Source organism: Dipteris shenzhenensis, chromosome 33 (assembly GCF_047967505.1).
Source record: "Dipteris shenzhenensis isolate YYH24624 ecotype China chromosome 33, Dip_SZ_1.0, whole genome shotgun sequence".
In the NCBI taxonomy this organism is placed as follows: Eukaryota; Viridiplantae; Streptophyta; class Polypodiopsida; order Gleicheniales; family Dipteridaceae; genus Dipteris; species Dipteris shenzhenensis.
Genome location: NC_141628.1, coordinates 18,702,915 through 18,724,661, shown reverse-complemented (window position 1 = coordinate 18,724,661; position 21,747 = coordinate 18,702,915). Strand labels below are relative to the sequence as shown.

General features: G+C 42.7%; 1 protein-coding gene across 1 annotated transcript; it reads left to right on the top strand.

Moving 5' to 3' along the window:
* The first annotated feature begins 6,228 nt into the window (after positions 1 to 6,228).
* Positions 6,229 to 7,761, top strand: LOC147879784 (adenylate-forming reductase 06235-like). Its single transcript, XM_087371600.1, has one exon. The coding sequence runs from the start codon at positions 6,229 to 6,231 to the stop codon at positions 7,759 to 7,761; it is 1,533 nt and encodes a 510-aa protein (XP_087227726.1).
* Positions 7,762 to 21,747: the final 13,986 nt, after the last annotated feature.

The window sequence follows — 21,747 nt, the reverse complement described above, 5'->3', positions numbered from 1 at the left end:
GAAGGCAATGGTCAAGAAGGAAATTCCCTCTTTTTGGACATCGATGGGACACATGCATTGCTTGAAAGTAGAATACATGGCTTAGTGGCCTCAAGTCCCATGAGTGGCACAAGTTCTTACAAGTACTTTACATGTTTCAAAGTGATATTGATGCTTAAGCACTCTTAGGATTGTAGTGCATTACTATATCTACAATTGTGATGCATTGCCATGATAACTTTGATTAAATCCTCTCAAGCTATCTACAAGATCAGTGGCATTATCAAGTATCCTTACTATTATATCACTTTATGATTACTATCATATACTTAGCCTATTCCCCCTTTTAGGGTGGGAAGTCTGCCCGCCATCCTAACCTTCATCTTGAAAATTTGGAGATTTTTCTCTTCTTAAGTTCTCTTAAGGTGGTAAGCCTCTTGAAGCATCTCCTCTTCTCTGATAATGCCATCCAGTGCCTCTCTTGGTGTCTCCTTGGTACCTTTGCAAATGCTACTAATGACATGCTCACCTTTTGGTAGTTCCTCCTCAAATGTATTCAAAGTACCGAGTTGTGGGTGCAATCGAGGACCCCGCCATCCTAGCTGCGGCCAAGCTCATCATTTTTTTGCATCATCCTTCCTTTCTTATGGATTTTCTTCTAGGGACCCAAACATGTGGAAGGAGTCTGTTCAGCTTTTTAGCATCTCGTTCTCCATATTGGCATCCTTTAGTGTCTTCTCCTGAGTCTCTTCCTTGGAATGACAAGGTGTCCCTTCACATTCACCTTAGAGACAATGCCGTGCTCGCCGATCTGAGGGGCAATTTCTTGTAGACTATCCCACTCTTTTGCAAACATAGGCGAGGCAACCAAATCATTGTGCAGTAGGTGAAGTTCGCATTTTTAGAAGTTTGGACTTAGCGTCTTATTTATATATCACATCAGCATTTCATGAGCTTGAGTCCCAACATCATTGATGCCACCATTTTGTTAAATTGCAATCATGTGCTTGCACACACACAATTGCTTTTTTTGATTATTTTCTTTTTTTATCTTATCTGCTTCATATTACAAGTTAGATCACATAATGGATACTAAGTCCCTCATCATCTTGCAATGGTTCTTACATTTTCTTTCATACTTCTCTCATGGATTCTATTTGTTTAGTGGGATTAAGCAACAATTAAGTCATAGAGCTTAAGCAAGTTGCTTCAAGATCAAAGCATGATCTATATGGCCAAACATGAAACTATTGCAAGAATCTAAGGCAATCGATTAGAAAATTGGCAACAATAGGCTCATAGTGAAATGTTGTTACCCATGCATTAGGAGAAAATTTGTAACAACATGATAATTTTTTTCACCACTTCATCTAACTGCCCCAAGATTTTACCAATCTACCTTCAAGTTTCACTAGCTGCCATTGCTATACAAACTCATTAATCTCCTCACCATATCAATTGTACCACATGAAGGTTGGAATATTCCTCTAGCTGCCATCTCTCTATAGGCTCATTTATGTGATTGTATCATTGTACCAATTGCTATTGTATTTTATTGTAGCCACCACATGGCAAATCTTGAAAAAAAATTCAGGGAGCTAGTCACGGAAGATAGTTAGTTTATTACTTAAAACAATGCTTTTATTTAACTTTATGGCAATCGATGGAAGCTTTATATTAGCATCAAGGGGTAGGGTGGCCATTGATAATCAATCTGAATCAGACCCCTAGGACCTTAACAAAAAGACCAAGCTAATATCTATTAACTTTTATAAAATAGTGCTAGATGTGCATCATGGCTCTCCTCCCATTTGAATCTAACCCTTTGAGGTGCAAAATTCGAAAAATATACATGTTGAAAATCTTGTAGCTACTAGTTAATGAAACAAGGTTGCAAACCACCCAACTACCCTAAAATGTGCTAAAAAAGCATAATTTAATCCACAACTAATTCTTATGATTATTATCCTAGTGCAAAGCAGGTCCTTGGTATAGGCAAAGAGGAATTCAAAGAGTTCATATTATAAACTTCTACATATTTTGCATTTCTTTAGAGTGTAAAAAATCCGTCTTTTATTGAAATAATTAGGTTACTTCATCATGAGTTTATTGGCATATGTCATATGGTCTCGCTTGACTTGATGGAAATCCATGGCAAGCTTGGCATCATCCATGGACCCACTCCAATGTTCATGAAAGCGAGGATTAATGGGAGGTTAATGGTCAATTTGGGAAAATAACCTTAAATTTTTTGAAAGTACAAGGTATTAAAGCTTGCACACTTCAAATATATCTAAGTTTTTGCTCAAAACCTCTGAAAATTTAACAAAAACCTTTAAAATTTTCAACTTCAATGTTTAGCTCTTTTGAAAAATGAACTACCAATCGTTATCATTTATCGTGGAATTGATCTGCAAGGCTCATTCATGGATGCCTCTAAGTCTTGATAAGAAATTTAAGGACAACGAGTAACCTGATGCATCTACGATAGGAGGCCCGCTCCGTTGGGTCTCTTGGTGGGATCTTAGAAATTCTTTAATTTAAAGAATTGAAATTTCAAGTTTCAAGACCCCCTCATTAAGGGGTGAAATTGTTATTAAAATATAAATAGAAACCTATATTTATGCCCTCTCCCTATATCTAGCCCAAAATCTCTCTCTCTCTCTCTCTCTCTCTCTCTCTCTCTCTCTCTCTCTCTGTGTCTCTCTCTTTCTCTCTCTCTCTCTCTCTCTCTCATGGTGCCTTCTCTCTCTATGATGCTATCTTTCTCTCTCTCTCTCTACACCTATCTCTCTCTCCCTCTCTCTCTATGCCTCTCTCTCTCTCTCTCTCTCTCTCATCTCTCTCATCTCTCTCTCTCATCTTTCTCTCTCTCTCTCTCTCTCTCTCTCTCATCTCTCTCCCTCTCTCTCCCCCCCCTCTATCGCTCTTATCCCCCCCCCCCCTCTCTCTCTCTCTCTCTCTCTCTCTCTCTCTCTCTCTCCAAGGGCACCTATCTCTCTATGGCTATCTCTCTCTCTCTCTGCCTCGCTACTTCTCTCTATCTCCCTCCCTCTCTCTCTTTCTAAGGCTCTTTGTCTCTCTCTCTACGGGCTTCTTGATGGGTATTGGAGCTATTAACTAATGCATGCAATTGAATTTACTTATCAAAATCAACACGAATGATCAGAGCAAGAGATTCGATACGATATGCAAACCAAAAGATCTATAATCTCAAATATCAAACCAGAAATCAACCACTTCACCTCTACTAAGGATTTTTGGCATACAGAGACTCTGTGATCATGAGGATTGACTCTACTACGGACCCTGACTATGATAATAGCTGCTACACTTATTGTATGAGAGCTGAGCCTATTGTCAAAGCTCACGACACTATGACAAGCACACGGCCTTAGACCAAAGGACGTAAGGCATTGCTTGTAGGGGTTTATGAAGACTGCCTTCTCTCGAGCTATGTGCGACTCTGGCTCTCTGGTAAGTCAAAGAAGTGTCTCGTTTGCACGGAGAGGTAGCTCCCATATGCAACTTCCACGCGATCTTCATATTGCCGACCAATCAAACTCTTGGAATGCATGGACCTCCACGTATTCTTTGACGCAATGCAACTACTTGCACACCCTGGCTGGGTCTCCCCATGAAGGTGGACACTTAGGCAATACTCCAACATTCCCCCCTTCAACCGAATGGGGAGAACAAAAAACTCTGACCATACGTACATGACTCGAACAGAAATGATCTTCTTCTGAAAAGGCAAAATCGCCTACATAATTGGATGCTTACGAAAAGCTAGACCAATCTTCCATATACATTTTGAGTCAAAAAGCCCAGTCCTGATCACTGAGGTCTACTTCAACAAGACCCGCTACTTCTTCCTTTAATGAGGATGTTTCAGCTACACATGCTTTGTGCTGCACAAGGTCATCCTTTTGTTTCTTGTAGCAATGTTTCTCTAAGTGACCTTCAAGTCCACAATAGTCGCATACACATCTATTTGATCTGCCTCTTCTTGATGATGGTCACCTTTTATCTTTTGCTATGTAAACTGTATCATCAAAAGGTTGGAGTAAAATATCACACTTTTCTTAAGAGGAGGCCAACACAGTCAAGGTAATTAGCACTGTCGTTGAGCCTCAATATTCTTTCCATCTCGAAATATTTGGATGGTAAAGCCTTTAACAGAATCGTTTTCTTATATTCTACCTCAACACCAGAACCGAGATCATGCAACTGCCTAAGAATTGACTGCATCTTGTTAAGAAATGTCCATCCATCTTCAACTCGAACATTAATTCTTGTTTTAATATTGCCTTTGAATGCTTCATACGAAGACCAAACAACGTCTCTAGGATCCACCAATTCTCGGCCACCATCTTCTTTACATCCACATGATGAAAAAAGTCTAGACCCAAAGCTTTTCCAATGAATTCAATTGCCTTGTCATTTTTCTAATTCCAAGAGGGTATTTCTCTCTCAACTTCTGGTTTCTTCTTTGTCCCATCAATCAAGCTCCACAAACCTTTCTGCATCAAATAAAGTCGAGTGGCTAGCTGCCATGAAAAGTTTTGACTAGTGAATCTCACGAGAGAATAATCTGACTTCTCTAACTTTACGACTTCCATTTCTTTATCCTTCAAGTACTGCTTTGAAACAAGCTTTCGTTAACTGATCGATTAAAGAGTGCCTTCTTTTAGCAATCTGACTGCGAGGTTGTCTACAAGCTCTAGGAAAACAAAGCTCTGTATTATTGTAAGATGCACCTTGGAGAGATTTCCTCGACATGTGAACCAACTACCTTCACAGGATCTCTCAACACCTCTAATACCACTGATAGGTATTGGAGGTATTAACTTATGCATGCAATTGAATTTACTTATCAAAATCAATTGCCTCACCGCTATTGTGGATTTTTGGCATACAGAGACTTTGTGATCACGAGGATTGACTCTACTACGGATCCTAACTGTGACAACAACTGGTACACTTGTTGTGTGAGAGCTGAGCCTATGCTCAAAGCTCACGACACTATGACAGGCACACGGCCTTGGACAAAAGGACATAAGGCATTGCTTGTAGGGGTTTATGAAGACCGCCTTCTCCCAAGCTATGCGTGACTGTGGCTCTCTGGTAAGTCAAAGAAGTGTCTCGTAGTTTGTATGGAGAGGTAACTCCCAGACGTAGCTTCCACCTGATCTTCATATTGCAGACCAATCAAACACTTGGAATGCATGGACCAATCACTAGCTGCCTCCATGTATTCTTTGATGCAGCCCAACTATGTGCACACCCTAAATGGGTCACCCCGTGAAGGTGGACACTTAGGCAATACTCCAACACTTCTACCTATCTTAGTCACGTGTCGTGCCTGCGGTTGCTGCAAAGCGCCACACGTCGTCATCGCCACCACCATGCCACTGACCCTATCGTTGCAGCCTCGCTGTCTCCCACATCATGGTGCCACATAGCACACTTGCATTGCTACGTCCCGTGTGCCTCCTCCGAATTCACCACGTGTCTGCTATGCTGCGGTCCTCTGTCTCTTCCTGTTGCTGTCTGCTCTGTCCTTTGCCCTAGCGTGCCATGTGGCTCTCCACTTCTCCTCCATCCTTCCATCCTCTAGAGCTCTCCTCTCTCCTTGAACCTCTCTCCTCTCTCCCCGAGCCTCCCTCCCCCTCCCCGAAACCTGCTAAATGCTTCCTTCCCCAAGCCTCCCAATTCCTCCGTAGTGGCAGGTCTCGGATTAGCCGCCTTAAGGAATATAAGAGATAAGAGAATAGAACTTAGAAGTGAAATATTAGTTTTAGCTGCACTTCGTACATCATCCATGGTCATCTTGGCGGCCCACAAAGTCAAATATTAGTTTTAGCTAGTCCTCCACTTGCTACATCATCCATGGTCATCCTGCCGGCCTACAAACTCAAATATTCATCTTCTCAATGCTCATCTCTTCGTTAGCATTCTTCCATGTCTGTTGCGCGTACAGTTTTCAGAGAGCAGTGAGGCTTGACTACACATCAGCTCGGAGTACATTAAGATTGTTACGCAAAGCTTTTCGGAATCCATGTAAATTTGAGGTACATAGGAGAGCACCTTAAAGCTCACGAGATGTCTGGTGGGTGTCTGTGACAGCGGCTCTCAAGTCCCCGGACAGTAAACGAGCTACTGCACAACAATATATTTCGTCTATCCAAGAGCATCCTAGTGTAGCCTCGAGTAGGATTCTACGCTAGAATTCCTTCGTCACCGAAAATGGCGCACTCGGAGGCCGATGTGTTGCAACCTTCCAGATCGCGGCGCCGAGGATCATCCGGCAGCTATTCCAGCTTTAGCCGAGTGAATCCAGATCCAGAGAATCAGTTGCCCGAAGATGACCTTGATATGGTACCCAATGCATCTCTACCGGAGGTCATGGATTCACCAGCGCCAACGTGTTGCGCAAGTGATCCAGGGAAACTGGTACATGATCACCACAAGAAAATAGAGAATAGAGCTTCCCGTGTGATAGGCACCCAGCAAGGCTGGTTGAACGCCTACAAACGCTTGTTCGTATTATCCTTCGCAGTCAATCTTGCACAGCTACTCGCGGCAATTTTTGGACCATTCTCCTATGCCCGAGATCGTGCAGCACTTTTCTCGGTTGCAAACATCCTGGCGGTTGTTTTATGCCGGAATGAGGCATTCATTCGTTCCGTGTTCATGTTGGCTGTCACGGTCCTGGGGCGGAAAAACTATCCAAGATTCCCTCTCTGGGTGAAGATTTGGATCACGGCGTTCCTTCAAAGTCTGGGCGGAATACACAGCGGTTGCGGAGTATCATCCCTGATGTGGCTAGCGTATGCGTTAGCACAATCATGCCGTAGCAAGAGTACTCCGTCTCCTGTCATCGCGGTTGCCATTGGGGTCCTGGTTCTGCTTTTGGCCAGCTGCATGGCTGCGTTTCCAGCCATTCGGCATCTTCACCATAACGTGTTTGAGCGGGTACATCGATCTGCAGGCTGGGCGTCGCTGGCCCTCGTCTGGACCTTCATTCTTCTTTCGGATAGTTATAACGCACAGACTGATTCCTATTCAATACATGGAGGCTTCCTTATCACTCAGCAAGAATTCTGGACCACTGCAGTGATCACCTTTTTAATCATTTTGCCATGGCTGTCGGTCCGGAGGGTGCCCGTGCAGACTATCATCCCTTCAAATGCAGTAAGCATTATTAAATTCACCAGCGCAGGTATCAAATCCGGCATCCTGGCTCGAATCAGCCGATCACCTCTCTGTGAATGGCACGCTTTCGGGATCATATCTGATGGAGTGAAAGACCACATGGTGTTAGCCGGGGCAGTAGGGGACTTCACCAAGGATCTCGTGCAAAATCCACCCACGCACTTGTGGATCAGATGCGTGCATTTCGCTGGCCTTCCTTATTTAGCCAACATTTACAACAGAGTATTGTTCGTAGCCACTGGATCTGGCATCGGCGTATTCCTTTCATTCTTACTCCAACCGACCGAAACAGAGGTATATCTTATTTGGACCGCAAAATCTATTGAGACAACTTTTGGATTGGAGGTTTACGAAATGGTGAAGAGGTACCCGGAAGACAAGCGGATTGTATATGACACGGCAATCGGAGGTCGTCCAAACCTGAACGAGATGGTGGTGGGCAGTGCACAGAAGTGGGGGGCTGAAGTTGTAATCGTCACAAGTAATCCGTCTGGTACGAGGGATGTTGTGAGTGCTTGCGATGCTAATGGAATTCCAGCATTCGGGCCGATTTGGGATTCATGAGTTCCATACTCTTCGAGGGTATCTGATAACACGCAAAGGAACTTTTCGCCAGCATGTTGGTATGACAACAAAATATAGTAGTCATTATGCCCCCCCGTACATCTCTTTTCTCTCTTGGGAGGACGGTTGGAGGATTCTCGATCGTTAGATTGAAATAAAAGATCGTGGACCATTAGATGCTTTAGTTGCAAACTTGGCACCCTTGGACGATTGGAAGAACATGGTACGTTGGATTCAAAATAGGTGAAAGATTAAATCTCGTGCATTGATTTGGTAGTAGTTGGATTAGATGGAGTTAGTTGGGCTTCACGTCTCTTTAGTTGTCTCTTTAGTTGTTACATTCTCTTTAGGTGTCTCTTCCTCGCTTCCCCAAAACCTCATCTTCCTCCCTTCGCCAGAACTTGATCTTCGCCCCCATTAACTGCTTTTTGAGACAGCTATTACTCATCGTTATGGCATTATTGGCATCAATCTACGTATTCATCTTTGTATAGTTTCAATGGATGTAAATTTTGTACAAGGCTCGATGGATTCTCATTATGAGATACTCAACTTCTTCCCGTTCCTTGCTCGCCTTTGTGAGTTTGAAGATCGTTGGCAATCAGACGCCATAGTACGCTTGCTCAATAGCTTATATTCCTGTGCAGAGCACGGGCTTCATGCTAGTTGCAAAATTAAAAGGACATTGCTGCACGATTAAGCTAAACAAAATGGTATGGCACTACCATTAATATGAGATAAGGTATGCCCTCAAAAATTAAAGTGTGTCCCCCTCTACAGCCCTCTTGCTTTTCTCTTCCCTTCTCCTTGCCTCCCTTGCCTCTCTAGCATTTCTACCTTGGCGCCCATTCCTCTACCTCTCCATTGCCTTGGCATCCCTCTTGTTGAGAGTTCACGCTCAACATCATGTGATCACGTGTGCATAGCACCATCATGTGATCATATGTGCATAGCACTAACCTTATAGAGTGCTATAAAGGAAAGGGTTAGATCCCCTAACCCTAACCCTAAATCGGTTTGTATATATTCTATTTTTTCAACTAAATCTAGTGTACAATTAGTCATTTGTGGTGTGCTCTCTAGCTGTGCCCTCTCTCCTCATGTCCACTCTTCTCCTCTCCCTTCTTCATATTTTGTCATGGTATCAGGGCTCCCTTGCTTTCCGCTGAGGCATTGTGATCCTTGAGAGTGTGAGAGAGTGATTGGGAGTTCTCGAGTGTTCTCTTCCATTGAGAGAACTTCTATTTTCTTTGAGAGAAATTTCTGTTCATGTGAGAATTCCGTCCATGAGAGATTGAGAGATTTCCGTTAATCTCCTTCCATTCGATTCATTGTTTCTTGAGAGATCTGCTTTGGGAAAAATTTTCGTTCTTCTGCAAGAGAATTCTATTCTTGAGAGATTGAGAGATCTACGGTAGAGAGAGTGTTCTACTTCCTTTGTACTTGGAGTGAGAAAGGAAAGATAGGGAGAGTCTTGTCTCTACAAACAACAAGTAAAGCCTCAGTGAGATCTCTTCTCGAAGAGAGAAGAGAAAGAGTTATGTTTGGAGCTCAAGTCCTACGAGACTCCAAGTCTCTCGTGTAATTGGAGAGCTCCAATTGCTTCGACTCCTCCAAGTCCACATAGCTTCATCTGCTAGAGCCTTCAACACGACCATCAAAAGCCTCAAGTGGAATATCAAGCTTTTGCCAGTCTTCAGAATTTCGATGACGCTAGCCTTCTCCACCACATGCTTCTAGTAGCTGCCATTGTCAAGAAACACTCCTGCTCCATATAGCCTTACAACTAAAGCTAAGGCTTCACACTCCAAAGCTATGGCTTCAGCATCAACTAAGCTAGGGGATGTAAATTCCACCATGGCTTGCCATCAAAAGCCCTGCACACCATCTACTGCGACAAGGCTCCAACAATGCCTACGCAAAGGCCTCCATATGACCTTCAACGCAAGGCGACTCCTAATAGATGCCCTATGAGCCTCTCCAAGGCTGCCTCCTCCTCGCATCCCTGGTATCAGCGTCGCTCACTACGTCTAGGAGCTACCAAGAGCGAGTCTACCAACGGCCACTATGACCTACTATAGAGAGCTCCTTTGCCAAGCCAACTTCTCCAAGCAACTGCGCCCTCAACAACCAACAATCCATAGATGCCTCCTATGACGAAGGGCCTCCTCATGGCATCTTAGGCCTTGTACATTGTGCACCGTCAGCAAATGATCTGCCACAGCACTGCTAGCTACAAGCTAGCTCTCAAGAGGCTCGACCACCTCCAAATGCACAACAGGCTCCTCCAAATGGCAACAGCTTTCTCCATCAGCCTCAGCGCTTCATGCACAACAAAACAAAGAAGGAATGGAATCGCAAAGATTATGTCAGAATCTTATAGATTTCGTCAATTTGATAGGAGGTATAGGTCCTTTGCCTTGGATAAATATGACTTGCAGCTTTGCCACTCAACCACTTCCATTTGAGGTGAAGGATTCCCCATGGGCTCTACATACTCCTTCAAGTCAACATACAAATTATTTCGTTCACCTATCACAAAACCCAGTTTTCATGAACACTGCAAGTCCCCCACTGAGGTAAGCCTTTTTTTTGGGGTCCACTCTTGCCAATTTTCAAACATTGCCTTTACCCATTGCGAAATTATGTTCCCTTTTCTTTTTCCATATCCCTTGTGGCTTTTTTTTCACCACTGAATTGTACTTACCAAATTTAAAACAATTATGTTGTTGCCTTGACTTTCTTATTGACTAAACTTACCATTGCCAAATTATGTTGCCGTTATTTTTCTACTTCCTCATTCACACTCTATCCCCTTTCCTATAAAAATATTTATCCTCATAAATTCTAAAACTTCCTCCCAAGTCTGCATATTTAGTTTTGCAGATAGATCTGCAGGGTTTTTCCACAAAATATGGTTGGGATTATGTAAATTTAAAAGGTTTCATTACCTCTAAATTTGTGTTTATCTGGTCAAGGTAGACCACGTACCCATAGATTTCAATTTTTTTGTGACCCCCACCTTCTCTATCACTCACCTTTCCTTGCATCTTTGTCAATTTCTTTGTGACCTCCCCCCCTCGAGCTTTGTCTATCACTTGCCTTTCCTTGCATATTGGTCAAGTCTCTGATGTAAAACCTCAAGAAATAGTCCAAAACCTTGATTACTTGCCCTTTTAGATCCTCTTCACATGTCCCAACACCCCACATTGGCTTATTTATTATTCTCAAAAAAACCTTTTTTTGAAAACACAAAACTTTTTGCTCACATTCTTCAGTTTTTGTTCATGAATTTGCATTAAATTATAGCTAGAATGGCATAAAATATGAGCAAAATAGAAAATACAAGTCAATTTAAAAATTCACATTGCATACCCTAGGTTTTTTATTAAATTGGGGCTTATTTTGAGAAAGTTGCAATTGGCAATTACATTCGTTGTGCCCCTTCTTTTCCCTTTCTTCCTTCTGGTCCCATACAAATCAAACTTCAACCCCTTTCCTTGTCTACAAAAGACTTTTTTCCCTAAAATTCAACAACCTTCCAATTGGCATACTTGAAGATTTTGAAGATAAATTTGCAAGCTTTTGGCAAAATATCAAAGGGACCAATTAAATTTTCACTACAAGGCATAGGCCCTTTTCCGACGAAAATATCGACGCTTTTTACATTAATTTTTTTTTTCACGGGTGCAAACATCGCTATAAAAGTCGCTAAAAGCATCGAAAAAGAACCGTTGCTATATAGCGACATTGGTAAACATCGCTATATCGCGATGATTAACAGAACTTAAAAAAAAGGATTAGTGGGGCTAAACAGGGCTTGCTATGGCCCTGTTTAGCCCCACTAATCCTTTTTTTTTGGGGTAATTACAAAATAAAGTTTTTTTATAATAAAATTTCCCTTGCGAAAAGGGTGATACAAAATCGCTCAAATGAAATGATCGAGCAACAAAAGCATATACATGTAGAACATATACAACATTGTTCATTACAAAATTACCCTTTCGAAAGGGCGATACAAAATTGCTCAAACGAGCAGATATACAAAATGACATACAAGGCAAAGAAAATGCAAACTGCTACTACCACTACTACTACTACTACTCAAATCGTCCTCGTCTTGTTGGCCTGTTCCTTGGTCCTCGTGAGCTGTGCCTTCTCCTTGATCCTCGTCACGTGCGTCTGATCCCTAGCCCTGGTGATCGCTCGCCTCCGATGATGGGACGCTTGAGCTTTGACCCTAAGAGTGAACCATATAAGTTGAAAATTAGATTAGTACTTAAAGAATAAAATGATTTAAAAAGTGAGATTATAAGTAGGAGTAGACTTATATCGTGTGAGTAGCCACCTCAACCCAATCGACCGTCACTCCCATTGCCTCTTGCTCAATAAACCACGGCCTTGTTCCTATGTGAAATTCGCATTGTGTCTCTACATCTGTAAGAAGATGACCCATCGCAGCTTGCTGTGGATCCAATTTATGAGCGTTAGAGTTAGCTAAAGTGCATGTAATATGTAGTAAAACAAATAGAACAATTCATTAAATGAGAAGTAGACTTACCACGGTTTCCTCGAATGCCAACCGTCTGCTTGCACCAAAGTGCGAAGTACCTACGATGTCCAGCCATCTCTTCGCAACCCTCCTCTAACCCTTGAACAATTCGGGATTGTCCCTATTCTGCTTCTTGAAGAACTTCCAATCAGCTTTGTCTGCCCAGCTAGGTTTAGCCAAACCCTTTGTGATGGAAGTACGCAAGATTGATCTACGATGCTTCAAGACCAAACCCATGCACTCTCGCATATAATCCTCATTAAACTCCCAATTTGGCGGGTTAGGGTACTTTTGTTTTAATTCATCGATGACCGCCTGCTTTTTTTGGTCATCTTGATATCGCCAATTGGTAGCAATGCCACTCTTGAAGTGATGGCTCATCAACCGCCTCATGGTGGCCATCACTGCTTTGCCCTTTCTATCTTCTATTATCTCTCCGGCAACTGTGATTTGATAGGAGAGATCCCCTGATGAGTAAGGAGGACTGATGGTAGCAGAGTCAGAAGGAGTGGAAGCTATGCGAGCACTTCCGGAGCGAGGAGTAGCAGTGGGAGTAGGACAGTGCAAGGGACCTTACTGATACTGTGTCTCCGGACCAAGTGGAGACCTGTAGGAATGTGAGTGTGCTGACTCATCTACATCTCCTAAGTAAGCACAACATAAGCTGCCCTTCCTACTCTTCCTTCCCTTACGAGAGGCTAGGCAGTATGTCTAGCCGTCGTTGTAGGGGAGGGAATTATTGAGGTCCTCTGAGATAACAGAGAGAAGAATCTCGCTGCCTCCTCATTGCTCATCTATGCTACAAACTCGTCAGGATTCTCGACAAAGCCATGCGCGGCTAGCAAAGGAGTTCCCCGAGGGGTAGCCGCACTGCTACGTGGAAGAGGAGTCGGACCAGGGGTAGTCGTAGTGCTAGGTCCGAGAGGAGTCGGACCAAGGGTAGTCCTTGGGGTAGTCGTCTGAGAGGAATCAAAGTCCTCTGGAGCATATAGATCGTGAGCTCTCCTCCTGCGAAACTGTCCGTACTTGTCTGATGAGCGACATGTTCCCATGTCTAACATAGACACAAACACAAAAACAAAAAATAAAAAAACAAACATAAGCATAGGCATAGGCATAGGCAAAGAGGGAGAGAAGAGGAAGAAGAGGAAGAGGAAGAGGAAGAGGAAGAAGAGGAAGAGGAATCTGAAGAAGAGGGAGAGAAGAGGGAAAAGAGAAAGTGAAGGAGAAGAGGAAGAAGAGGGAAAGGAAAGAGGGAAAGAAGAGGAAGAAGAGGGAAAAGAGGAAGTGAACGAGAAGAGGACGAAGAAGAGAGAAAGGAAAGAGGGAAAGAAGAGGAAGAAGAGGGAGAGAAGAGGAAGAAGAGAGAAAGAAGAGAGAAAGAAGAGGAAGAAGAAAAGAGGTAAAAGAGGAGAAGCGGAGGGAAAAGAGGAGCATATGTCTACTTCTCTTATGCTCATGCTTAAGGATAAGCATGAGCATATATCTTCTTATGCTCATGCTTATGCTTATGCATGAGCATAAGAACATGAGCATGAAAGAGGGAAAAAGAGGGGGAAAAGAGGAGAAGAGAGAAGAAGAGGGAAAGGAGAAAGAGGAAAAAAAGAGAGAAGAAGAGGGAAAAAGAGAGAAGAAGAGGAAAAGGAAAGAGGAAAGAGGAAAGAGAGATTGGAAAAGAGAGATTGGAAAGAGAGCATATGTCTCCGTCTCTTATGCTTATCCTTATGCTTATGCATAAGACTCCTCTTATGCATAAGCATAAGGATAAGCATAAGAGACGGAGACATATGCTCATGCTTATGCTTATGCATGAGCATAAGAACATGAGCATGGAAGAGGGTAAAGAGGGGGAAAAGAGGAGAAGAGAGAAGAAGAGGGAAAGGAGAAAGTGGAAAAAAAGAGAGAAGAAGAGGAAAAAAGAAAGAAGAAGAGGAAAAGGAAAGAGGAAAGAGAGATTGGAAGAGAGCTTATGCATGAGCATATGTCTACTTCTCTTATGCTCATGCATAAGCATAAGCATGAGCATATGTCTCCTTCTCTTATGCTCATGCTTATGCTTATGCATGAGCATAAGAGAAGGGGGAAAGAGGGAATAAGAGGGAAAGGAAAGAGGGAAAAGAGGGGGAAAAGGGGAGAAGAGAGAAGAAGAGGGAAAGGAAGGAGAGATTGGAAAAGAGGGACGAGGGACAGAAAGAAATAAGAAGAGGGAAAGAGAAAAGAGGAAAAAAGAGACATATGCTCATGCTTATGCATGAGCATATGTCTATTTCTGTTATGCTCATGCATAAGCATAAGCATGAGCATATGTCTCCATCTCTTATGCTTATGCTTATGCTTATGCATAAGACTCCTCTTATGCATAAGCATAAGCATGAGCATAAAAGGAAAGAAGGAGAGAAAGAGAGAAGAAGAGGGAAAGAGAAAAGAGGAAAAAAGAGACTCAGTATATGTCTACTTCTCTTATGCTCATGCATAAACATAAGCATGAGCATATGTCTCCTTCTCTTATGCTCATGCTTATGCTTATGCATGAGCATAAGAGAAGGGGGAAAGAGAGAATAAGAGTGAAAAGAAAGAGAGAAAAGAGGGGAAAAAGAGAAGAAGAGAGAAGAAGAGGGAAAGGAAGGAGAGATTGGAAAATAGGAAAGAGGGAGAGAAAGAGAGAAGAAGAGGGAAAGGAAGGCGAGATTGGAAAAGAGGAAAGAGGGAGAGAAAGAGAGAAGAAGAGGGAAAGAGAAAAGAGGAAAAAAGAGACATATGCTCATGCTTATGCATGAGCATATGTCTACTTCTCTTATGCTCATGCATAATCATAAGCATGAGCATATGTCTCCTTCTCTTATGCTCATGCTTATATTTATGCATAAGCATAAGAGAAGGGGGAAAGAGAGAAGAAGAGGGAAAGGAAAGAGGGAAAAAGAGGGAAAGAAAGAGAGAAGAAGAGGAAAAGGAAAGAGGGAAAAAGAGGAGGAAAGAGATTGAAGGAGAGAACAAGGAAAGGAGGGAAAGAAGAGGAGAGAAGAGGGAAAGAAGAGGAAAGAGAGGGGAAGAGAGGGTGCCTATGCCCATCACAGCAGCTAGCGCTTAAGGCGCTAGCTGCAGGCCAATGCAAATAACAAAAATAATAAATGGAAAAAAGAGGAAGCACTTACCTAAAATAGTACGTCCAGCTCGGTGTTGTGTACTGGCCCTACAAAAGAAAGGAAACATACCATTTTTCAAATAAGATGTTAGAGGAAGGAGCAGATTACAAAAGTAACTTCTTGAAAGGAGGAGATTAAGGAGACAAGGAGAAAGAGAAGGAAGAGAAATACAAAAAAGACTAGAAGAGGTGAGTCTTCTTTCTTTCTTGAAATCTCGTTTTTTGTTTCAATCCTTTGAAAACAAGATGAAAACTAGTTTACAGGTTTAGCAATATAAGGAGAAGCACTCACAAAACTAAAGCTAACAAATAAATAACCTACATTGTTGAAACAAACTCACCTCTTGAAGAACTTCCTTTCAAGAAACCAAAGAGGGAAAAGGGTAGAGAGGGAGTACAAGAGCTAGGAGAAGGGTGAGGAGTGGAGAATAGAGTGGGAGGTTGTCGAAAATAGGTGGGAGGTCATCAAAAATAGGTGGGAGGAGAGATTGCCTTGGTTACTTGAGAGATTAGAGAGATTGCTAAAGAAAGCATCATGCGATGGGAGTTTCAGGTTTTAACCCATAGTGTCACTATATAGCGATGCTTTTCTGTAATTATATAGCGACATTTTTAATTAAAAACGTTGCTATATAGCGACGGAACAGAGCAAAAAGTTGCTATATAGCGACACTTTAAGTCACTTTTTTTTCTAACATGAAGAGAATCTCATAGATGCTATTTTATAACTGTTAATATATTTTCTTGCAACTTATGTTGTGATTTTATGTGTAGATGGAAGGGACGAGTGGAAACTCGTCCGATGATGCACCAACGCACAGGAGCGTGAAGTGGCTTACGGAGAGGTTATACTGTCATTGCGCTCATTGCAAGCAAGAAGTACAACATCAACGTCGTATTATCATGTGCCACTTGCATATGTATGGGGAGGAGCCCGAACCACTACCCATCGTTGGTGTTGCACATGTTGATGGACCATCGGTAAGTCAAAGCTATTTAAGTTTGCAGTCTTATTGGATATCAAGAAATACAAGATCTTATATTTACACGAAATCTTAAAACAGGATGAGGAGGGTGACGAGGGTATGCATATACCTTCTCACTTTGAGCAAGACTATAGTCTCCCGGATGATGACGAGGGTATGGTCGACATGATGGATTCGATTTTTAGGGGCACTACATCCCATGTACACGTGATGTCAGAATCTGAGGTCAAAATGCGAGAGTTGCAATCAACACAATTGTACGAGGGTGCTAGGATGTCTAAACTACGTGCTTGTCTTGTTGAGAATTGTGGTGCCATGAGCACATGAAGAGCAAAGGTATGAGCAAAGGATAAGCTGCCACATGGCATGGAGGAGATATCCCACATGTGAGCAAGCAAATGGATGTAAGTACCCTCACCTATAAAAGGGAGGTTCATTTGAAGGAATACAAATCAAGCACTTTGCACTATCTCAAGATTCTCTTTATGAGTCCAAGCTAATCTATCTTGGAACCTAATTGACTTGAGATACATGTCATGAGCACTCTCTTCATCATGTTTCCGCACAGGTTTCATCCACCTTAGAGTGCTCCATAGATCCTGAGGCACACATGTTTTGTCATGGTATCAGAGCATAGGTTTAGCTCTCCTAGTTTAGCTCATTAGTAGTTCACTAGGATTGCTTCCATTCCTAGATTAGTTGTAGGCATGTCTTAGGAGCTCATGTTTTTCTCCTAGGTTAGTTTTAGTTTTAGATTGAGAGAATTCCGTCCATTGAAGGAAAATTTCATTCATTGCTTTGAGATATTTTTGTCATTCCTGATGATGAGAGAGAGAGAGAGAGAGAGGGAGAAAGTTCATTCTTTTAAGAGATCTATTTTGTGAGACAGATCTATGAGGAGTTGTTTTTTATTCTTCTTCTTAGAGAGAGCTTTTGAGAGAGACAGGGCTTCGAGCCAAGGCTTCATCAACTTCATCAATATCTAAAAGCAACTACAGCATTGAGGACTTATATGATCAGCCGACCAGTACCACTCTCATGGATTACACACACGCAAGCAACGTGACCTGCAGGACTGCCACTAACGAGCTACAAAACGAGTAAGAAGAGGCTCACAAGAGAGCTCGCAGCAGGAAAGCCTCAGCAGCCCAACACACTAGTGTCTAAGCGCTACTTCTCGACTACCTAGCAATAGACTCAACTCCAAAGGTGACTCTTCTACGAGCCCTCTTAGCTTTCAAGCGCCATAAGCAACACACAGTATCGCTCCAAATGGTTCATACCCAACCTCTATGGACAGCGCCAGTGCAGCGCTCAAGCCTCTACAATGCTATTTAAGCAACGAACCTTCTGCCAACCTTCAAAGGAGATCATAGCTCCACCGATGAGCTTCTCTCGGGCCAGCACCAGCAACACCTACCAGCAAGCCCGCCTCGACAAATGGCTCTCCACCCGACGGTCTAAAGCTCTAAATCAAGTCCAAATGTTGCAGGCCTCTCGAACGGCTACAACGATGCTGAATCTTCAACAGCTTCAATAGATTTTTCGTCCTCGCCATACACGGCTCCACTGAACGACTGGAGCTTACAAAAAAAAAACAAAAACGGACAGCATGCTACAACAGCCGTGGACTGACTCCCGCGACTCCAGCAGTGTGCTAAGCCGATGCTCCTCTAGCCCGTCCATACGCGAAGCCTTCCATGCTGCCACAAAGCCTTGACGGGCTGCTCCCTACAACCTCGGAGATTCACGGGCGCCTCTGCATTGTTGTCGCCTCAAAGTTCTTCCTCAAAGTGGTAAGGTTTCCCACACAAAAAGACACGTGGCAGGATAAGAACTAACCGTGGTTAAGTTAATCTAACTACAGTGAACTTGGTTGAGTTTGAAATCACTATGGTTATGTTAACCTTGGTTAAAGTTTATGGTTAGTTGGACCATGGGAAAGTTAATGTAACCTTCAGTTTAACCAAGTGAGGTTCAAAGGTCACCACAGTGTCACCTAAGCACACGAGCCTCTTGCTAAGCATAGCATGGAATTCAGCATGTGAATCCCTGTGCCACATCATCAAAGGCCCTTCTTCTTCACAAAAGCATCAACAAGCCATAACTTGCAATCCAGGAAGAATTTGGACACGCTCCAAAAAGGAAAAGTGATCGCCTTTTTGAGCTCTACACGCCTGTTAAGTTAGAATCATTGTATGCAATTAGACACTGCCAATATTGAAAGAAATCAATTGGTAAGACCTTTGCAACAATTGGAAAAGCAAAGCATGAATGCAAACATTGATGAAAAAAAGCAAGCCGAAAGCACAAGTGTATGAGATGACCATAGCCCGAAACATGGCATCCACACATAAAGCATTAAGGTACATGGAAGAACAAAGCATCATGCATCAAGCTACGTCAAGAGAAGAAGCAAGCGCATTGTCATCAAGCCATGAGCCAAAAGGTGACATCAATGGAATGTATTGAAAAGCAAAAAACCTTGCCAACCTTGCCTACATTTTGTAAATCAAGCCTGACCACCTGAGAGTAGCTATGAAAGCACCCAGGGGAGGTATTGACATGTAAAAGCCACACTTGACCACCTTCAGTAGCATGCATGCACTAAGGGGAGGTGATGGATTTGTAACTCACATCTGACCACCTTGTAGTAGCCAAAGGATCATGGCACCAAGGGGAGGTGTTGAGAATTGTGGTGCCATGAGCACATGAAGAGCAAAGGTATGAGCAAAGGATAAGCTGCCACATGGCATGGAGGAGATATCCCACATTTGAGCAAGCAAATGGATGTAAGTACCCTCACCTATAAAAGGGAGGTTCATTTGAAGGAATACAAATCAAGCACTTTGCACTATCTCAAGATTCTCTTTATGAGTCCAAGCTAATCTATCTTGGAACCTAATTGACTTGAGATACATGTCATGAGCACTCTCTTCATCATGTTTCCGCACAGGTTTCATCCACCTTAGAGTGCTCCATAGATCCTGAGGCACACATGTTTTGTCATGTCTCTCAATCTTAAATCTGCAAGTAAAGTATGGGTGGTCGGATACAAGTGTCTCGGCCTTAATGAGGTTAGCTCTTGCATTAATATGACTCATTATTTGGATATTGTTTGTTTTGAGAATCATCATGTTTGTTTTGAGAATCATCATTTGGATAGTGTATACCAAATCATCATTGTTCGAAGCCTATGTATGTTTGAATTGTCATAGGTTGCTCCAGAAGATGTTGCCTACACCAAATACCATGCTCGCATCAAGAGATCAAGCGAAAAAGATGCTAACAATGGTAGGTATGGATTATGATGCCATCCATGCTTGCCATAATGATTGTATTCTCTTTTGTCGTGAGCATGGAGATTTGGCTAGTTGTTTAAAGTGTGGGGAACAACGATATAGAGATGACTTGCAGGGTGAGCGGATATCAGTAAAGGTCTTGAGACACTTTCCCATCATTGCAAGAATACAACACATGTTCCAATGCAAATCCATAGCAGAGTTGATGACATGGCATGCATCTCATCGGTCCACTGATGACACATTGAGGATTCCCGTAGATTATATAGCTTGGAAGCACATAGATAATCAGTGGCCAGACTTTGCGAGGGAGCCACACAACTTACATCTTGGGCTCGCCATGGATGGCGTGAATCCTTTCGGGTTACGCTCGACATCTTGGTCGACATGGCCCATAGTCGTGGTGAATTACAATATCTAACCATGGCTAACAATAAAAAAGGGACACCTCATGCTTGCACTACTTGTGCCAGGAAAGTACAAGGCAAAAAATATGGATGTGTACATGGCATCTTTGATAGAGGAGTTATAGATACTATGGAGAGGAGTGCAAGTCTTTGATATTTCCAGAGCTCCTAGACATACCAATGATATTTTAGTCAGGGGTATCTTGATGTGGACCATGCATGACTACCTAGGATATGGAGAGTGCGCAAGTACGTGGTTGTGTCTTTACATGTATAATGAGGGATTATGCTTTTATGACTCTCTTTCGCATGCATGTCTTATACTAACACATTCATGCATGCATGCAGGACTTGTTACAAGTGGGTACCATGCTTGTCCTATTTGTGGACCGGCTCTGAAATCGCTTGCATGTTACTCCAAACATATGAGGAAAAATGTTTATGAAGGTCATGCTCGATACCTTCTGCTCGACCATCTCGCACGTGGAGGTCAGCTTGATCCACCACCATCATATTTGAAGGCAAGTGACTGGATTCAAGCTTGGAGGGCGAATGGAGAGGAACCTTCTCTTGGTATGAAGAGGCTATCGATCTTTCACGAGCTTCCTTATTGGGGCCAGTTACAAATCAATCATCTCTTGGATCCCATGCATATCTTCAAGAATGTGGGGACTACTATTTGGGCACACTTGGTTGGTTCCAAAGACTCGAGAGGAGTGCGAGAAGACTTGCATGCTATGAATAGGATGTATCGTTTGTGGCCCCAAGTGCATGCTTCGGGAGAAGTTGTCCTCCCGAAAGCAACGTGGATCCTCTCTACAAGGGAGGAGGCAGCGGTCAAGGCAGACATTACCTCTTTTCAAACACCGACAGGGTACATGCCTTGCTTGAAAGGAGCATTTTCAAAGGACAATAAGCTTAGTGGGCTCAAGTCCCATGATTGGCACAAGGTCTTATAGGTATTCTAAGTAGAATTAGTGTACCGATAATTGTGATGTGTTAGTGTAATTATGACTATGTTATATTGTTGACATGACTTCTTTGTTGCTTTGATAGTTCATCCTCCCAATTACAATAAAAGGGTGCTTACAAGAAGATGTTAGAAATGCTATATTCAAGATCTGTGGTATTGTGAGGTATGCTTACTATCAAATCGCATTGATTGCATTTTCTTCAATTTAACTGATTAATTTGTAGACTGATTATGAAAATATCTTACATGGACATGTGAAATAGGTGGATATCTCAAAAAGAGATCTCCATATCGAGCATCGAGAAGGCTAGGGTGGAATCCATCAAAGCCGTATGCTTTCTTAAGAAGCAGTTTCCCTCGAGCATTATAACAACTCAAGTCCACTTGCTTGTGCACATAGTTGATGAGGTGGCTATAGCAGGTACCGTTCATAGTCGATGGATGTTTTTTCTCGAGTGGTTTATGAAAACTTTAAAGGGATTTGTAAGACAAAGAGCAAGACCAGAAGCAAGCATGGCAAAGGGATGGCTTGTGCAAGAGTCATTAGTATATATCACAGAGTTTCTTGCATCCACAGATCCCGATATGCTGCAAGCTTGGCATAACAAGGATGATGATCACATC